General features: G+C 36.0%; 1 protein-coding gene across 2 annotated transcripts in view; it reads left to right on the forward strand.

Moving 5' to 3' along the window:
- RSF1 (remodeling and spacing factor 1) overlaps positions 1-21,439 on the forward strand; it is a 148,033-nt gene that overhangs the window by 76,075 nt on the left and 50,519 nt on the right. For both annotated transcript variants that reach the window (XM_058545533.1, XM_058545532.1), the window contains exons 3-5: positions 2,713-2,805; positions 4,275-4,480; positions 17,506-17,660. In XM_058545533.1, the coding sequence (XP_058401516.1) occupies positions 2,713-2,805; positions 4,275-4,480; positions 17,506-17,660 (454 nt within the window). The remainder of the gene's footprint in view (positions 1-2,712; positions 2,806-4,274; positions 4,481-17,505; positions 17,661-21,439) is intronic.

Consider the following 21,439-nt stretch of genomic DNA (forward strand, 5'->3'; position numbering starts at 1 on the left):
AGGCAGAGGCCTGTATCTTAATTATCTCTGTATCTACCTCTCTCTCTCTTTTCTCCCCTTTCACACAGTAAATGAAAATCAATAGGTGTTTACTTGTAGTTGGTATCTTTGACACCATGAGCCGTTGGCTGTGCTTTGGTACCTGGGTTGTTGGTCAAGCTTTGTAGCTACGTCACTCTCGATCCCTCTCAGATACTGAAGATGAGCTTCCTCACACTCAACTTTAGCCTCTAGGGTAGTCAGTCAACATCCTCTTGTTCTAGGGATATGGTGTACAGCAGAACACTGAACAAATGCTTCATTCAAGTCATAAGCTGTGCTCTGCATTATGCGCTATCCTTCTGCTTTTAAAAATTGAAATATTATTCACATACCATAAAATTCACCCTTTTAAAATATACAATTCAATGTTTTTAGTATATTCATAAGGATGGGCAACCATCACCACTATCTTAGTTCTAGAACATTTTTATCATTCCACAAAGAAATCTCCTACCTATTAGCAGTCACTCCCCTACCCACCCCCTGGCAACTGCCAATTAACTTTTAGTCTATATGGATTTGACTATTGTGGACATTTCAAATACATAGAATTGTACAATATGTGACCTTTTGTGTCTGTTTTTTTTCACTTAGCAGAATGGTTTTAATGTTCATCCATGCTGTAGAACGTTCATTCCTTTTTATGGCTATAGAAAATTCCATTGTATGGATATTCCACATATTATTTATCCATTTATCAGTTGATGGATATTTGGGTTGTTTCCACCTTTTGGTGTTTTAGATAATACTACTATGAACATTTGTACAAGTTTTTATGTGGACATATGTTTTCATTTTTCTTGTGTAGATACCTAGGAATGGAATTGCTTAGTCATATGTAACTCATATGTAACATTTTGTGAAATTGCCAAGCTATTTTACAAAGTGACTACACCATTTTACGTTCCCATCAACAGTCTATGTGGATTTCAACCTCTCCTCATTCTCACCAACATTTGCTGTTATCCTTCTTTTTCATTATAGCTATCTTAATGGGTATGAAGTAGTATTTCATTGTGGTTTTCATTTGCATTTCCCTAATAACTAATGATGTTGATCATCTTTTTCTTTGCTGATTGGCCATTTGTATATATTCTTTGGCAAAATGTCTATTCAGATCCTGGCCTTTTAGCTTTTGATATAATCAATTTAGAGTCTTCTCTGTGTAATATTTTAAAATTTCCTTTTCCTCTGTATGCCTCAATGTTTTTCTCTCTACAAAATATAGTGCTGTCACTCAGAGGAAGTATGGTGTTCTAGAGAAGGGAGAGCTCATTCTTCCTTTGTGCTTTTGAAGATTTCCCCATTATTTAGTTCCTGGCCATACTGCTTGCTTTATATTCTTTTTCTATCCTTTTTCTATCCTAACAGTGATCTCTTGTGATTTTATTATACAAATTGGTAAAAGAGATGACACTGGTGCAGAATAGGAAAAGGGTAGCCCTCCTAGGAGGGCCAGCCTGGTCTTATTCCTGGGATGGGATGGTTATATGAGCAGTCCCACTTGCCTCCTTATTTTTCTCCTGTCTGCATTTCTAGCCAATTGCCCAAGCTCCCGGGTGATCTTGTGCCTTGTATTGGTTCTTCTCCCTTGGCCTTTATTATACTCTTTGCTCCTTGGATTGGAAAAAGAGCATGAAGTTGCTAGGCACTTTATATCATTTTTCATGCCTATTTCATAATCTTTAAGATCCGAATTATTACTGTTCCCATTTTATTGCTGAAGAAACTGGCTCACAGAAGTCAAAGAACCCGTGGCATTCTTCTGATTAGTTTTTTTTTTTTTTTTTTTTTTTTTTTTTTTTGTGAGGAGATCAGCCCTGAGCTAACATCCGCCAATCCTCCTCTTTTTTTTTTTTTTTTTTTTTTGCTGAGGAAGACGGCCCTGGGCTAACATCAGTGCCCATCTTCCTCCACTTTATATGGGACGCCGCCACAGCATGGCTCACCAAGCAGTGCGTCGGTGCGCGCCCGGGATCCGAACCAGCGAACCCCGGGCCGCCGCAGCGGAGCGCGCGCACTTAACCGCTTGCGCCACCGGGCCGGCCCCTGATTAGTTTTTTTATTGAGTAGAGTGGTTATCCAAATCTTCTTTCCTCAGCCCCTTACAGTGGCTGTGGTTTGCCTGAAATGCTTGTATATGGAGAGACGCCTAGAAGTTTAAGTTAATGCCACATTATAGAAGGTCTCAAATGCCAAGCAATGGAGTCTTTACCCATAAATAGGAGGACATTGAGTTAGAGAGTGGCCTGATTAAAAATATGTCTATAATCTGGCCTTTTAAAGCTACTTATATTCTAGGCATAGAGATGAATAAAGTGTTGTCCTTGCCCTCAAGGAACTTCTAGGCCATTTGGAGAGACAGAATCAGATAATTACTTCCATTTGTGGAAATGTGCCACAAAAGTGTATATAAAATTCTTAACAGCAGAGGAGAGAGCTATAGAGATCATTGCTTACCTTAAATTCAGTCATCAGACGATAGTAAACATTTCTGGTGTATTTAAGTAGTATGCATTTTAGGGTGGAATTGGATTGGATTGTGTTTGGTATAAACTTTTCCCTTTATAAATATATATTAGCAAGAACAGTTAACATAATTATACGACAAAACTACCAATGTAAATAAAAATTGCTTTTATGTATTAAGATATTAATTTTCTCTAACAGATATGCCAAGAGTTTAACAGCACCTGGGCATGGGAGATGGAGAAGAAGGGGTATCTTGAAATGAGTGTTGAATGCAAACTAGCACTCTTAAAGGTAATAAATTTATTATTTTTTACAATTATTTTAATTAAAAAATTACTTTTGACTCCTAGTTGAATTGGAAAATAACTGGAAAGTAGAAATTTTTTCTCTTGTGTTTTGGTGACAAAACAGTCTGTTTTTTAAATTACTTTTTTCCTTTGTTTTTTGGTCATGAGTCTGTTCTTTGAATTACTATTTTTGGTTGTTTTTCAGTACACAAGTATGTCTAGGTTTAAAGATCTCTGCTTGTAGCAGGGCTGGCCCCGTGGCGTAGCGGTTAAGTGTGCGTGCTCCACTGCTGGCAACCTGGGTTCGGATCCTGGGTTCGGATCCCAGGCGCGCACCGTCGCTCCGCTTGTCAGGCCATGTTGTGGCAGCGTCCCATATAAAGTGGAGGAAGATGGGTACGGATGTTAGCCCAGGGCCAGTCTTCCTCGCAAAAAGAGGAGGATTGGTATGGATGTTAGCTGAGGGCTGATCTTCCTCACAAAAAAAAAAAAAAAAAAAAGATCTCTGCTTGTAGGGACTGCAGTAGAATGGGCAAGCAGTTGCCCCAAATGATTTTATTCATTGTTTTCAGCCTTCACAGTCATTGCTAACAAATACTGTTAACTGTGGTTAATCTTTTACTGATTTACTAAATTAGTAACTTGATAATTAGTTTTCCAGATGACTAGGGACATGCCATTGTGTACTTAATAAAATTCTCGTGTAACCAAACCTACCTGATAAAAATAGGTCTTCTCAAAGTAGATTTATTTTCGGGTTTGAGTTTCCCTTTCTCTTCCTGCCCACTGTAGTGTTGGCCCTAATTATTAGCAAAGTGGCCAGCATAATGAAGGAAACCAATACTATTCACAGAAGAGAGACTAGGCTAGATAACGCAGGCAAAGGCAAAGAGGCTGTGATAGGAACTTCATGTATAATCTGCCTGGGCAGAGAGGCTCAGGGAAGAAATCTGACTTTATACGCTAATCGTATACAAAAATGTATAACAAAAAGTTAATCAGTTCCTCCAATTTAGTCACATGGTTATCTGTTTATTAAGAGAATTCTCCAAAGGCAGCTATCCATGAGACTACTTTCCTTAAAAACCGCGTATGTCTCAGACTTTGAAAAACAACCGGCCATTTCAGAAAAAATGTTCATCTAAAAGATTTATGAGAGGAAGAATCATGAGACAATTTAGGAGACTGTAGTGCAAGTAGACTCAGTGCTTTTGAAATATACCTTGATTTTTGTGTCATTGTGTTAAACCTGTATATTTACGTAATATTAAAATAACTTAAAATTTATCTTTTTATATTGGTTATTCTAAACAGGTTGTACAAAGGTGGGAAGGGGATAGTTAAAGATGGATAAACTACATGTGTTCTTTCTGCTCCTATCCCTGATTCAGTTCTGTGGTTGAGCTTATCACATTTACTGTGATGGGGAAACATTTATGGCGTAATTTAAGCTATGTTATAAATATTTTCCAGTACCTCTGTGAGTGTCAGTTTGATGACAATCTCAAATTCAAGAATATTATCAATGAGGAGGATGCTGACACCATGCGTCTCCAGCCAATTGGCCGAGACAAAGACGGCCTCATGTACTGGTACCAGCTGGATCAAGATCATAATGTCAGAATGTACATAGAAGAACAAGATGATCAAGATGGCTCTTCATGGAAATGCATTGTCAGGTATCCTTTATTGGAATCTTTTTACATTTATTTGCGTGTTTCTCACTTTGTTCTCTTTTCTACTAGAATATAATCTCTGAGGCTGGAGTGGTCCCTTTGTTTTGAGGTTGGGGAATTTCCAGGACCTAGCTTAGCGCCCAGCACAATACCCATTATAGACGTTTAATTATTTGTCAGATAAATATATTTAGCATTGTGGTCCATATCAGAGCATATACTTTGTATTTCAGGAAGCCAGAATCTGACAAATAATAATGTACAGATAATAGGCACAGAAAAATACGTTGTTAGCCAAAAATACAAGAAAAGCATTGTTTGGTTCTTACTTAGCTATAGTTTCCTATTAGACATTATCTGTTCCTAATTATTTTAATTTGGCCAATTCACCTTGATACTTTAGAATATTTTTAATGTTTACTATGTATACATTTTTTTACTGGTGTTCTGAAGAAATCTGAGGAACATTGTGCTTTTTTGCCATAGTCCTTTTTTAAAAATGTTGATTGCTGGGGCTGGCCCGGTGGCGTAGTTGTTAAGTTCGCGTGCTCCGCTCTGGTGGCCCAGGGTTCACAGGTTTGAATCTCGGGTGTAGACCTACACACCGCTTATCAAGCCATGCTGTGGTGGCATCCCATATAAAGTAGAGGAAGATGGCCATGGATGTTAGCCCAGGGCGCATCTTGCCCAGCAAAAAGAGGATTGGCAACAGATGTTAGCTCAGGGCTAATCTTCCTCACCAAAAAAAAAAAAAAAAAAAAAGTTGTATTTCAAGGTTTTACATAAAATGTTTCTGTTCAAACATATTTGTCAATACAAATAAGAAGTCAAGATTTTTGTGTGTGTGAGGAAGATTAGCCCTGAGCTAACATCTGTTGCCAGTCCTCCTCTTTTTGCTGAGGAAGATTGGCCCTGGGCTAACATCCATGCCCATCTTCCTCTACTTTATATGTGGGACACCTGCCACAGCATGGCTTGAAAGCAGTATGTGGGTCCACACCTAGGATCTGAACTGGCGAACCCTGGACCACTAGAGCAGAGCGCGCGAACCTAACTACTCCGCCTCCGGGCCAGCCCCAGTACAACTTTTTTTTAATCGATAAGTAACATTGGGACCATTATTCAGAATTTTTGTGTCTCTAATTTTCTGTTTTTACAACTTAATTATTTAGATTGTATTCATACCCACAGTTTATATTAATTTTGAAACTATCAGTGTATCTGTAAAGTAGGGACAACTAATGGATATATAAGCACTGGCTTATGAAAAACTCCTTTAACTTTAATTCATTTCTGTTTTTGCTCATTTTGAATTTTAACAGATTTTTGTTAGTGATTATTAATGTTTTGAAGAGATAATCCATAGAAATTTAGAACATTTGTTTGAGTCAGGGAAGCTCAACTTTCATTCCCTAAGAATAAATGTAAATTGGGTGAGCTCATGGGGGATTCTTTTATGGGCATCCTTTTTTCATACTATAATATAGTTTTCCGTGTAGGTAATTTACTAAATGGAGATAAAGTGGTCCTGAAATAAAATTTACTCACCATCTCTCTCTATGAATATATGCATCAAATGAGGTTCTGTTCATGATGTTTTACCACCACTTCTACTATTTCCTGTAAAAACCTTGCATTGTTGTTTAAAAAATATTCTCTCCCACTTTGTAGATGAGGAAACTATGACATAGAAAAATAATTATGGTTATTATTTATCAGTCATATATGCTTAAAACAATATCTAATGTACATTGTTTTCAGTAGATTATATCCTAATGCGTGATGTGAGAGAAAGAGCATAGATATTCAGGTTAACAGCTGTATTTGAATCTGGGCTCCTCTGTTTATCATCTTTAGGCAGATTAATTTCTCTGATATTCTCTTTCCTTTAAAATCAGAAAGATAATATTTTCCCAATAAAGTTGTTGTGAGGAAAACATGAGAAATCATAGTAGGACCATGCTACATGCTCAATAAACATTTATTCCTTTTCTCCCAAACTTTTTAACTATTGGCTTTTCTTACATTTCTAACCCCAAGATTGAAAATTAGTTTCCTCATAGAAGAAATATTCATCAGTAGAAAGAGGAAAGGACACAATTCCATTGACGTTGCTTTCACTTCTTCTCATCCTTCACCATTCTTCCAGGTTTTATTTCCTGTGCTTCTGCCTTTTTTCCCCCCAGTCTTTTCGTGTATAAAAGTCTATTTATGATAAACATAAAATGTTGTACGTGTCACTTGTTCAGAAGCAAATGCTTATATAGAGTGCCAGAACACAGTTTTCTCATGTTAACAGCCGTGAATTTCTTTAGAGAACTGATGCCAGGTTATTTTTAGCCTTTTTGAAGAACATCTGTGAATATGTGTATTCCTATCTGCAAATATACCAGGCAACTTTCCCCATTATGTGTAGTAATATTTGAGACCTGTAAAAAACAATTAGGTTTATTGACTCTGATTTCAGATAATTAAAGCCAAATTCTAGACACCTGATTGTCACGCTAATGTTCTTTTATTTCTTTGAATTAATAAATTTATATTGCATATCTGCTTGTGTAGTGGGCACTGTGCTAAGCAGTTGGGGATATAGCAGTGAATAGTACAGCTCTGGGATCTCTAGATGAGCTTCAGGTGCCTGTGATATCCCTTATATTGTAAATAGTAGCTCTTAGTTGTATTTAATATGTGTATTTTCTAGGGAGCTACCATAATTTTTCTTAAATTCTCAATTTGGTCTGTTTATACTTCTTATAAATGACATTTCCTGTGACATGGCATTTCAGTTAGCTGTAACTCAACACAGTAGTACTACTGTTGACAAATGTAGTGAACTGTCTTGTCCATATAGGTCTCTCATTGTTGTGAAGGTTGAAAAGCATTGTGTTGTTCTTGCCTCTCCCCAAAATTGAGATCTTATTTGTCATTAAAATACATTAGGTACCCAAAACAATAGGACGTTGTCCCACTTGACCCTGATGAGATCCTTCCTGGAGTATAGTATTCAGAGTTGGATGCCAAACTCTAAGAATAATATTAATATAGTAGAGTAAGTCCTTTATGAGAACGACAAAGAAGATGATTGAATGAACTGACAATGCTTGATCTAGCAGAAATTTAAGGAGATATAACTATCTTTAAACATTTAAAGGAATGATTTGTGTAAGAGTATTTCTCTCAAGGACTGAGCCAGGCTCAGTGGATGCAAATTATGGGGAAATAGAACTGAGCTTATAGAAGTGAGAATATTTGCTTTTTTTATATTGCAGAGAAATGATTGTCTTCAGGCTGATAGATGCTATCAATAGCGTTTTCTAAACTTGCAGTGTTAAGTGGAGTTTTTAAGGAGGCGGTAATCTTTTTACCAAGAAATACCTTTAGAAACTCAGGTAATAAGAGCAAGTAAAGCAAATAGAACTTTGACTTTTTCATTTAATAGATTGCACTTGGATATTTTTCTTCACTAGTGAATATTATTTTTTACTAGTGAAAGGAAGAGTCTACTTCTCTTGTTTAAAACCATTTCTTTTTTTTTTTTTTTTTTGTGAGGAAGATCAGCCCTGAGCTAACATCCATGCCAATCCTCCTCTTTTTGCTGAGGAAGACCGGCTCTGAGCTAACATCTATTGCCAATCCTCCTCCTTTTTTTCCCCAAAGCCCCAGTAGATAGTTGTATGTTATAGTTGCAAATCCTGCTAGTAGGTGTATGTGGGACGCGGCCTCAGCATGGCCGGAGAAGCGGTGCGTGGGTGCGCGCCTGGGATCCGGACCCGGGCTGCCAGCAGCAGAGCACGCGCACTTAACTGCTAAGCCACGGGGCTGGCCCTAAAACCATTTCTTTAAAGTAACACTTGTTTTCTTGGACACTTCTGGTGTTGGAAACATGTTTCTGCCTAATCCTTGAAAGATTATATATCAAAAATTATCAAGTCTTTAGAATTCTGTTTCTTTAAGCCATAAGTCAGCCTTCTTGATGATTGATAAATTTACAAATGTACTTTAAAAATGAACTTTGCAACTTAAATATCAAATGGAATATTTTTTCAAAAAGAAGAATCCACCAAAAAGAAATAATTTTATATATATGATCTTCTACTGAAAATTTAATACCTAGAAATCATACAATGTCTGCTCTCAGACCACAATGGAATTAAACTAGAAAGCAATAACAGAAACATAGCTGTAAAATCCCCAGGTACTTGGAAATTAAACAGCACTCTTCTAAATAACATATGGACCAAAGAAGAAATCTCAAAGGAAATTTTAAAATATTTTGAATTAAATTAAAATGAAAACACATCACGATTTGTGGTTGAAAATTTGCAGTGAAAGCAGTGCTTAGAGGGAAACATATTATTAGATGCGTACAAAGCAACGTCTGTTTCCTTGAACAAATGAATAAAATTGATAAGACTTTAGCTAATCTAACTAAGAAAAAAAGAGAGGACACAAATTCCTAATATCAAAAATGATAGAGGGGACATCATTACAGATCCCATGGACATTAAAAAGTATAAATAAGGAATATTATGAATAACTCTATGCCCACAGATTTGACAACCTGGATGAAATGGACCAATTCCTTGCCAGACACAATCTGCCAAGACTCACAATGTGAGAAATAGACAATATGAACAGGCCTTTATCTTTAAAGAAATTGGCTTAATCGTTAATAACCTTCTAAAAGAGAAAGCACCAGGCCCAGATGGGTTCATTATTGAATTCTACCAAACATGTAAGGAAGAAGTTATATCAATTCTGTCTAATCTCTTTCAGAAGACAGGAGAGGGAATAATTCCTAACTCATTCTGTGAGGCCAACATTACCCTAATACCAAAACCAGCCAAAGACATTACAAGAAAAGAAAACTATAGACCAATATCTCTCATGAACATAGATGTAAAAATCCTCAAAAAATATTAGCAAATTAAATCCAACAATGTGTAAAAAGAATAATACACCATGACCAAGTGGGATTTATCCCAGGTATGCAAGGCTGGTTCAACATTCAAAAATCAGTTAATGTGATCCATCACATCAACAGGCTAAAGAAGAAAAATCTCATTATCATGTTGATAGATACAGAGAAACCATTTGATAAAATCCAATACTCATTCATGATTTTAAAAAACCCTTAGTAAACTAGGAAGAGAGAGGAACTTCCTTAACTTGATAAAGAATATCTACAAAAAACCTACCCCAACATCATACTTAATGAGGAGAAACTTGAAACTTTCCTGCTAAGATCAGGAACAAGGCAAGGATATTCTCTCTTATCATTCCTTTTCAACATCATCCTGGAAGTCCTAGCTCAAGCAATAAGACAAGAAAAGGAAATAAGAGATATGATATACAGGTTGGGAAGGAAGAAATAAAACTTGCTTTGTTTGCAAGTGATGTGCTTGTCTATGTAGAGAATCTGAAAGAATGAATCAACAAAAACACTTCTAAAACTAAGTGATTTTAGCAGGGTTGCAGGATACAAGGTTAATACACAGATGTCTGTTGTTTTCCTATATACTATCAATGAACACGTGGAATCCGAAATTAAAAACACAAGAATTTTTACATTAGCTCCTTCAAAATTGAAATACTTAGGTATAAATCCAACAAAATATGAATAAATATATATGAGGAAAACTACAAAACTAATGAATGAAATCAAAGAACTAAATAAGCGTAGAGATAGTCCATGTTGATGGACAGGAACACAATATTGTCAAGATGTCAGTTCTTCTCAACTTCATCTACAGATTCAATGCACTCCCAATCAAAATCCCAGCAAGTTATTTTGTGGATATTGACAAACTGATTCTGAAATTTGTGTGTAGAGGCAAAAGACCCAGAATAGCCAACACAATATTGAAGGAGAAGAACAAAATTGGAGGACTGACACTACCTGACTTCACAACTTATTATAAAGCTATGGTAATAAAGACAGTGTGATATTGGCGAAAGAATAGACAAGTAGATTGATGGAACAGAATAGGGAGCCCTGAAATAGACCCACATAAATATAGTCAGCTGATCTTTGACAAAGGAACAAAGGCAATATGGTGGAAAAAAGTCTTTACAAATGGTGCTGGAACAGCTAGACATCCCCATGCAAAAAATTGAATGTAGACACAGACCTTACAACGTTTACAAAAATTAACTCAAAGTGGATCACTGACCTAGGCATAAAATGCAAAACTATAAAACTCCAAGAAGATAACATAGAATAAAATCTAGATGACCTCAGTTTGGTGGTAACTTTTTGATACAACACCAAAGGCACGATCTGTGAAAGAAAGAATTGATAAGCTGGACTTAATTAAATTTAAGAATTTCTGCTCTGTGAAAGACACTGTCGATATAATGAAAAGATAAGCCACAGACTGGGAGAAAATATTTATAAAAGACATATCTGATAAAGGACTATTATCCAAAATATACAGAGAACTCTTAAAATTCAACAGTAAGAAAACAAACAACCTGATTAAAAAAATGGCTTAAAGACCTTAACAAACACCTTGCCAAAGAAGATATACAGATGGCAAATCAGCACATGAAAAAATGCTCCACATCATATATCATGAGGAGAATGTAAATTAAAACAATGAGATACTACTACATACCTATTAGAATGGCCAAAACCCAGAGCGCTGAAAACACCAAATTCTGGTGAGGATGTGGAACAACAGGAACTCTCATTCATTGCCAGTAGGAGTGCAAAAGGGCACAGCTACTTTGGAAGATACATTGGTGGTTTCTTATAAAGTTAAACATTACCATATGATCCAGCAATCATACTCCTTGGTATTTGCCCAGAGGATTTGAAGACTATGTGAAAACTTTCACAGGGATGTTTATAGCAGCTTTATTCATACTTGCCAAAACTTGGAAGCAATCAAGATGTTCTTCAGTAGGTGAATGGATAAACTGTGGTGCATCCAGACAATGGAATATTATTCAGCACTAAAAAGAAATGAGCTATCAAACCATGAAGGAAGCTTAAATCATATTAATAAGTGAAAGAATGCAATCTGAAATTAACTGTATGATTTCAATTATATGGCATTCTGAAAAAGGCAAAACTGGAGATAGTAAAAAGATGAGTGGTTGTCAGGGTTTAGAAGGGAGAGAGGGATGAATTGGTGAAGCACAAAGGATTTTTAGGACAGTAAAACTACTGTATATGATACATAATGATGGATACATGTCAGTATATATTTGTCCAAATCCACAGAATATACAACACCAAGAGTGAACTCTAATGTAAACTATGGACTATGGGTGGTGATTATGTGTCAAGGTAGGTTTATCGATTGTAACAAATGTACTACTCCAGTGGGGGATGTTGTTAATGGGGGAAGCTGTGCATGTGTGGTGGTAGGAGGTATGTGGGAAATCTCTGTACCTTCCTCTCAATTTTGCTGTGAACCTAAAAATGATTTAAAGAAAATAAAATCTTTAAAAAAAATAATACCGTAACATCACCACAGTCTCAAAACTTCTACTGTTAAATAGCAATTTCCATTTGTTTGTTGTAAAATTCATAATATAAATATATATGAGATGGATATATAGTAGTTAACTGATATATAAAGAATTATATTTTAAGTTTAAACAACAAGATTTAGTAAGTTACTTACAAAAGAGTAAAAGTGGTTAAATTTCATTGAACCATATGAAATTGCCAGCATATGAACATTTTTAACCTACAAAAATGGCAGTTTTGTATGGTTTAACCAAATGTTGTAATAGGTTTCAAGAAAAAAATATTTAAGCTGTAGTCAGTATCCCACTTGTTCCAATTAATGTTGAAAACAGAATTGCCAGGGAAGAATAGTATTTGTTATAGTTATTTCGTCTCTACTTTAGGCCTCAATGAAAGAGGATGAACGTACAGAAAAGTATTTTTTTGTATCTGATCAAATAACATAAGTGCCATTAATTTGCACTAGGGGTTATGTCAAGAGAATTTCTTTAGGAATGAAAAAGATAAGCAAAAAATATGAACACCACAAAGAGGTAGTATTTGGTTATTAATGAGGAGAGGATTTTAACAAATCTTAGACCAGACTCTATTAGATGATTCTTCAAGATCAGAGAGGGGCTCCTGAAAGTACTTTTGTACCAAGTCTGCTAAGGAGGATAAAGTTTTATGCAGACTGTTGAATAGTTACTTTATAAAGAATATATACATATAGCCAATATTCACGTGAAAAAGTGTTGGACATCATTATTCATCAGAGAATTCCCAATTTAAACCATAATGAGATACCACTTTACCTCCACTAGAATGACTGAAATGAAATGACTTGCAACACCACATGTTAGCAAGAATGTAGACTAACTGGAACTTTTACACCTTGCTGGTGGGAATGTAAAATGGTATAACCACTTTGGAAGATGGTTTGGCAGTTTCTTCAAATGTTAAACAAACTGTTACCTCATAACCCAGCAACTTTACTCCTAGATGTTTATCTTAGAGAAATGAGAACACGTGTTTACAGAAAGCCCTGTATAATAATGTTCATAGCATCTTCATTCATAATAGTCCTCCTACTTGGATTGCTACTAAGCAATAAAAGAAATGACCTATGATGCATGTAACTGTATGGATTTGTCTCAAAAGCATGATGTGTGAAAGAAGCCAAAAAGTACCTATCATTTGATTCCATTTGTTATAAGTTCTGGAGTTAACTAAACTGATCTGTAGTTACAGTCATCAAAATTCTGATTCTTGCTTTTGGTGGAGGAGAAGAATTAAGTAGGACAGGGCAGGAGGGAGTTTTGTGTGGTGATGGTAATATTCCTTATCTTGATAGAGGTGTGGATTACACGCATGTAATCAAACTGATGATCTGAACACTTAAGATCTGTTCATTACAAAATATATAATTTACACCTTAATAAAAATATTTTAATAATTGGTAATGGCTTCACAATCATTTTCAAAAAACTGAATTCTGAATATTGTGTACAGTTTTCATTGACCCATGGTTATAAATTCTGTCAAGACTTTTCTAAACCATATGCTACTAATAATAGCACAATGATTGAGAAGAGATCTGATGTCAGTCCTGCCTTTAATATGTGCTGTGACCTTAGGCAAATTACTGTACCTCTCTGCATGTCCTCACTTTCCTCATCTATAAAATTTGTAAGAATAGTATCTATTTAATCAGATTGTATTGAAATTATATGAACTAATTCATGTAAAGCTCTTGGAGTAGTTTCTGGAACGTAGTAATCACTCAGTAATGTTAACTTCTATTGTTAATACTGCTGCTGTTGATATTACTCATTAATGCTTTCAGTTTCTTGGCCCCCATAAGAAATACTGTCACACTCAATTATCTTCCTTTTTTGTCTACCCAGTAGTTTGGAATTATATGAGAAAGATAGAGTATTATTGGTGAACCCTGGAATCATATATTAACAAATATTTACTAAAGACTTGCTATATTCACACTGTGCTGTGCTCTGGAGATGCAAAGACATGATGCCATTCCTTGAGCAGCTTTCCATATTGTGGGAGAAAGATACGGGGAAATAGTAAATGCTAATACAGTGTGTTATAAATGTGATCTATGATGGAGATCACCCAGCTTGCTGTGGAGGATCTGGGTACCTAACCCATACTTGGCAGAAGATGATGTCTATGCTTGGCTTTGTTTTTGTTTTGTCTGTTTGTCTTTGTTATTTTTTATTGAATTGGACTATCAGCTCAATTGCTTCTGAAAGGTTTAATCCCTACCACTGTCTCAAACTTTGAACAACCCCTAGACTAGGAAAAAAATCATATTCCACAGTAACATATTAGGATCATATGCTCCATTTCACCAAAGTCTGGATTAATTTTAGGTACAGGTAGGAAAATACAAGTTTGGAATCTGTTTAGTCGAAATCAGTCAATCTGCCCCAAACTGAGCTTCTGCCCTTTCTACTTCAACATGTTTGTCCCATTTCAGTTAATAGCAACCACATCCTTTCAGTTTCTTGGATCCAAAACCTTGGAGGCACATCCTTGACTTTTCTGTTTCTGTGATTTCGTATCCTCTCTGTCAACAAATCCAATCAGCTCTCTGTGCAAAATGTTATCTGGTGTTTGGTCATTCTTCATCCCCTTCATAGCTACATCCTTCTCTAAGTCAGCATCATTTTAATACAATTCAGTGGTTTTTAGTCTACGCAGAAAATTGTGCAGTCATCACCACTAACTCCAGGACATTTCCTTGACCCCACAAAGAAACCCTGTACCCTGTACATTAGCAGTCTTCATCATTCTCTTTCCCCAGCCCATGTCAGCCATCAGTCTACTTTTCTGTTTCCATAATTTGCCTATTCAAGACATTTCATATACATAGACTCATACAGTATGTGGCCTTTGTGTCTGGCTTCTTTCAGATAGCATAATGTTTTCAAGGTTCATCTGTGTAGTAAGAATCAATATTTCATTCCTTTTTATAGTTAGTAATAGTCCCTTGTAAGGATATGGCACTTTTGCTTATCTATTCTGTGCTTGTCTTTGAAAAAGTAATTGGAATTAGCTGTGGGAAACACATTACAGGCTAAGAAAACAGAAGTGCAAACACCTGACATCCCAAGAGAGCAGGGTATTTTGGAGGGATATATCTGATTTAATATGCCTGAGTGAAGAAATCTTTTAGAGAAAAGAAAGCAGTGGAGGGAGGGAGGGCAAAATAACTGAATTGTTGTTAGAGTCATAGTCTACTCTAAAAGGTCCTGTAGATAGTGGTAAGAAATTTGGATATAATTTGAATATATATGTATTTATAAAAATTCCCTCTGACTAGTTCAAAAATAGGAGTTTAAAAAAATTGTTTAGTGTGCTAAATCTAATTGTTAGATCAAAACAGAAATCCAAAGATGGGTAGTTTTCTGTTTTCATATAATAACTATAATAGGCTTGCGTTTTAACACAGTAGTCAGGTTAAAAGCCTTTTAGAGAGTTCTTTAATAAATTTTTCTGCTAAATTCCTTCATTGCTTAGAGTAGTGGAAATAATTGACATGGATTTTCTAGCAATATAGGCTCTCTTCTAATGTTTGGAAGCTTTTTAAAACAGATACAGTGAAAAACTTCAATATATTCCTCAGTTCCCAGCATGACTTCAAAAAATATCAAATAGGTTAAAGCACTTATTACATGTGGAATTCTCAATGGAATATGAGAAGTAATAATGTTAAGTAGATAGAGCCTTAGGTTAGAAGCAGCTTGGTGTTGTGAAGTTAGGAGATAGGAACTTTGCCAAAAATTTATTTAACGTCTCTAGGTTTTTTTTTTTTTTAATTAATTAATTTATTTATTTATTTTTGTGAGGAAGATCAGCCCTGAGCTAACATCCATGCTTCCTCTTTTTGCAGAGGAAGACGGGCTCTGAGCTAACATCTGTTGCCAATCCTCCTCCTTTTTTTTCTTCCCCAAAGCCCCAGTAGATGGTTGTATGTCACAGTTGCATATCCTTCCAGTTGCTGTATGTGGGACGCGGCCTCAGCATGGCCAGAGAAGTGGTGCGTCAGTGCGCACCCGGGATCCGAACGTGGGCTGCCAGTAGCGGAGCGTGCCACTTAACCACTAAGCTGCGGGGCCGGCCCGTCTCTAGGTTTTAATTTTCTTTTTTGTCAAGTGGAGGCAGTATCAGACGGGATCTTGAAAGAGCATCTGATCTGACTTTCTACTAGTAAATAAATAAAATTCTAAGCTGTTCATTTTATTATGTATGCTCATATGATACTTATGTGTAAACCTGTGTGTTCATTCCTATACACAAAGACAAAATTGTTGTCATTTTAATTTCTGAAAGATGTCCCATCACTGGCAATTTTATTACTTTCCTTAGGAGGCCAACTTAATAATACTCAGAGAATCCAGTCTTTTACAGACAAGGAAGCTAAGGCCTAGTGAAGATATATGACCTCTCCAGGGCCACATAGCCATCTAATTTAGGGACAGGGATTCTCTTCATTCATTGGACATTTTTTTTAGAGCCTACTTCATAAGGTGGTGTCCCTGCTCTCCAGCAGTAGAGTTTAGCTGGGATGGAGGTGGAAAGGGATAGGAGGATAGAGGACATATGTGGCATGACAGATAAGAAAGCAGGTAATTTTGTCTTAATACAAACTACATGGAAGTAGAGGTGCGTACAGAAGTGCTTTGAGATCACAGACGGGAAGATCATGGTGCTGATTGATTAACTTAGTGGCAGGTCTAGAACTAAGTTTCCCAACTCTTAGTCCAAAGTTTCCTTTTTAACTTCACTGTTACACACAGCTTATCTGAGCAGGACAAATATCCAAGTGAATTTTCTTATTTGTAAGTGGCATTTAAATTGATCATACCACAACTCTGGTTTTGTTAGTAAAAATAGAGAATTCATAGATTAGAATCTTACTTATTGGGGGTTTTCTTGAATTTTTAATTCAAATTGAATTCTCTTTCTGTAGTTGTAAACTATAGTTGATGAAACAACATCAGTAACCTAAATTCTTAGATGTTTGAACTGTGTTGTTAGAGCTGACTTTTTGCCATAATTACTCAGAAAGACCTGGATCATAATTTTATAACAATATCAAATGTTATTCTCTCTGTAGGTGGAAAAGAGTTCTTATTTCCAAATGAATCAAGAACTTGAATTATTTTATTAAAAAAATGCTTCTTCAAGCAAGTTTTACATTGATTTTCTACTCCTTAGAGATTGCATAGTACTTTAAAATATTATCACACTTTGGTTTTTGTTTAATTTTGTTCCTGCTGTTCTTTTCAGCCAAAGACATTTGCATTGCCATTCTAATTAGTAGAGAGAATAGTCTAAGATACCTCTTTGGAGAATAGTGTATTTTAATATGTATTCATTCGTAATACTTAATTTTAAAATTCAAGATTAATTAGGGTTAGCTGTACCAGTGTTTTGGATGTTCTTAAGGTGTTTTTATAATTTTAATTTCCAATAGGTATTCTGAAAGCTCTTTAGAACAGAAGAAAGATTTTTATGCTGTCTTATTTTTTCCCTTGTTTAGAAATCGAAACGAGTTGGCTGAGACTCTTGCACTCCTGAAAGCACAAATCGATCCCGTATTATTGAAAAATTCTAGCCAACAGGACAACTCTTCCCGGGAAAGTCCCAGCTTAGAGGATGAGGAGACTAAAAAGGAGGAAGAAACACCTAAACAAGGTTTTTTTGTGTGTTTTGTTTTGCTTTGTTTTGTAATTTGTTCTCTTTTCTTCCATTCTTCTTCCCAACTATATAAATTGGAATTCTCTCAATTTGAAAAATTGGAAGCCTTCCTATAAAAGAAGGTTAATTTTTCTTTTATTTAATGAAAAAAAAGAAGCAAAAAACCATTGAGTACTTTGCTCTTTTATATTGAATAATAAAAACATTTAAACAAAAAATGTGCAGATCATCAAAACATAGTATCCTTGTACTAATTTAAGAATGCAAAGATATTTAGCAAACTCTTTTTTGTGTGGTAAAATATACATAACATAAAATGTATCATTTTAGTCATTTTTGAGTGTACAATTCTATGGCGTTAAGTACATTCACATTGTTGTGCGACCATTACCACCATCCATCTCCAGAGTCATCTTTCTCAACTGAAACTCTGTGCCCGTTAAATACTAACTCAACATTTTCCCCTCCCCCCAGTCCCTGGCACCCACCATTCTGCTTTCTGTCTCTATGAATTTGACTAACTCTAGGAACCTTATATCAGAGAAATCACGCAATATTTGTTGATTTGTGACTGGCTTATTTCACTGAGCATGTCTTCAATGTCCATGTGTGTTGTAGCATGTGTCAGAATTTCCTTCCTTTTTAAGGCTGAATGATATTCCAGTGTATATATACACCACATTTTGTTTATCTATTCACCTGTCAGTGGACACTTGAGTTTCTTCCACCTTTTGGCTATCATGAGTAATGCTGCTGTGAGCATGGGTGTTCAAATATCTGTTTGAGTCACTGCTTTCATTTCTTTTGAATATGTACCCAGAAGTGGAATTGCTGGATCATGTGGTGGTTCTATTTTTAATTTTTGAAGATACGGCATACCGTTTTCCACAGCTGCTGCACCATTTTACATTCCCACCAGTAATATATAGGGATTCCAGTTTCTTCGCATCCTACCCATCACTTGTTATTTTCTGTTTTTTTGTTTTTGTTTTGTTTTAATGATAGCCATTCTAATGGATGTGAAGTAGTATCTCATTGTGGTTTTGATTTACATTTCCATAATGACTGGTGATGTTCAATACTTTTTCATGTACTTGTTAGTCATTTGGATATCTTCTTTGGAAAAGTATTTATTCAATATTTATTTATTCCAAAATATTTGGAAAATGTTTTTTGCCCATTTTTGGGGGGAGGTGGTGAGGAAGATTAGTCCTGAGCTAACATCTGTTGCCAATCCTCTTCTTTTTTTGCTGAGGAAGATTGGCCCTGGGCTAACATCCGTGCCCATCTTCCTCTACTTTATATGTGGGATGCCTGCCACGGCATGGCTTGATAAGCGGTGCATAGGTTCACGCCTGGGATCCAAACCTGCGAACGCCAGGCTGCCAAAGCGGAGTGTGCGAACTTAATCACTATGCCACCAGGCCGGCCCCTTTGCCCATTTTTCTATTGAGTTTTTTGTTTTATTTTTTGGTTACACTTAGCAAACTCTTAAGTTTACAATAATTATAATTATTAAACCTTATTTCCTAGCTGAGTTTTCTACTTTACTTAACTAAACAGATCAAATCCTAACCTTTCTAGAAGGAAAGAAGCCAACTGAAATTTTATCTAATTTTATATAATTTTATCCATATTTTAAGTTAATACTTTTTTTTTTTTTTTTTGTGAGGAGATCAGCCCTGAGCTAACATCCGCCAATCCTCCTCTTTTTTTGCTGAGGAAGACGGCCCTGGGCTAACATCTGTGCCCATCTTCCTCCACTTTATATGGGACGCCGCCACAGCATGGCTTACCAAGCAGTGCATCGGTGCGCGCCCGGGTTCCGAACCAGCGAACCCCGGGCCGCCGCAGCGGAGCGCGCGCACTTAACCGCTTGTGCCACGGGGCCGGCCCCTAAGTTAATACTTTTTGTTGATAACATACCTTTTAATGACAGGGGAAGGAATTTGCTTTTCTTATCATGCTTTCTTGCTTTGCTTTTAGTTTTCCTCTACTGTTTTGATTAGAACCTAAAAGCAGTATGTTCTTACCTATTCGCTACTTTGAGAGAACCATTTATAAAGTCATCCCCTAGCCATAAGCATTGCTTGAAAACCAGTAATTATGCCTTTTAATGTAAGATATAATGTTCTACATATTAAGCATTGTTTTTAGCAAAAATCCTGATTATTGTCCCCCTTTGACCAGTGTTTTTATGATTTCAAATATTTGTGATAGTTTTATTCGTAAGCCATATTTCTGATTTGAAAAATTCTTTTCTATATGTTAAAGTTCAATTTCTAGGCTACTTCAGTAAAGCTTAATAATTTTAAAGTAGTCTGAACCGCCTGTTGAATTTCCAAATTTTTTTAGTAGCATTCCCTAACGGTTAGTTCTGAATTTAGACTTATATATTATTTGTTCATTTGGTCATTCAGTTTGGTCATTCATTCATGTATTTGCTTATTCTCACACACAATTAAAATCAAGACCATAGAGAATATAAATTAGAAAAAGAGGGCAAGATAATAGTAATTTAAGAGGCAATTATTCCTATTAGGTGAACTTAAATTTGACACTGATCTTGAAGGGTGACTCGTATAGTTTTAATCAGAAAGAAAAACAAATCAATTTCCTCAGTAAAGTTCTTCATAGTATTTAATTCTGAAATTTCACCGTGGGGCCTTACAGGAGTGGGGATTTCAGCAGTAATAGCAGCTAACATTTGTTGGGCACATCCTGTTTCTTTGCAATCTGCCAAATGCTGCATGTGCATTTTCATTTAATCCTCATAGCAACTCTTTGAGGTAACCAGTATTGTTGTTTCAGTTTTACAGATGAAAGTATTGGGAAGTTTATAAACTTGCCACAAGTCATGTAGATACTGAAGTGTCAGAGCCTAGATTTGAACCCTGATCTTTGTGAAACCTGTGCTCTTTAACTAGAGTGATCTAGCGCTGTACATCTCAAATTTTAATATGCATGCTCTTCACCTGGTGATCTTTTTTAAAATGCAAAAGCTGATTGAGTCAGTCTTGTGTGAGGCTGCTGATCTGCCATTTTAACAAGGACCCAGGTGATGCTGGGTCAGCTGGTCAGAGGACCACTCTGAGCAGCAGGGTTCTAGAGGCCATCTCCTGACCTTGGAAACAAAAACAGCAAAGGCTTTCAGACAGCTGTTTCTGAAAATGTTTCTCAATGAATGCTGACGTTATAATGCTCAACATGATTAAGAGAAAATACAATTATTGACAACACAATTAAGAGAAAGTCGGGGGGGCATCTCTTGAAAAAGTAGAGGAAGAGCAAGACGTTTAACCCTTTTTTTCTCCTTTCTCTTTTAAATAGTGTCTCTTCTATTTCTCTTCCTCTAAAAGCAAAATGTTTCTTATTCGTTCATTCGACAAATACTTATTGTGCACATACTATGTGCCAAACATGATTTTAGCCATGGAAATTTAGTAAACAAAGCAGACTATAACCCTTACTTTTGTGAAGCTTACACTATCGTGGATAAAATAGCTAACACATATACCATTTACCATGTGCCAAGTACTATTCTCAGGGCTTTACATAATCAAGTCTCATAATCTTCACAGCACTCTATTAGGTATTATGTTATTATTTCCTTTTTTGCAAATGAGAGAAATGAGACAAGGAGAGGTTAAAGTAACTTTCCCAAGGTCACACAGCCTGTTCGTGGCACACCCAATATTCACAGGTAGCCAGTCTTCAGTCTTTCTCCAGAGGCCATGCACTTTCGATGTTTTACTTACACATAATTCGTAGGAGTA

This window comes from Diceros bicornis, chromosome 7 (assembly GCF_020826845.1).
Source record: "Diceros bicornis minor isolate mBicDic1 chromosome 7, mDicBic1.mat.cur, whole genome shotgun sequence".
NCBI classification, from domain to species: Eukaryota; Metazoa; Chordata; class Mammalia; order Perissodactyla; family Rhinocerotidae; genus Diceros; species Diceros bicornis.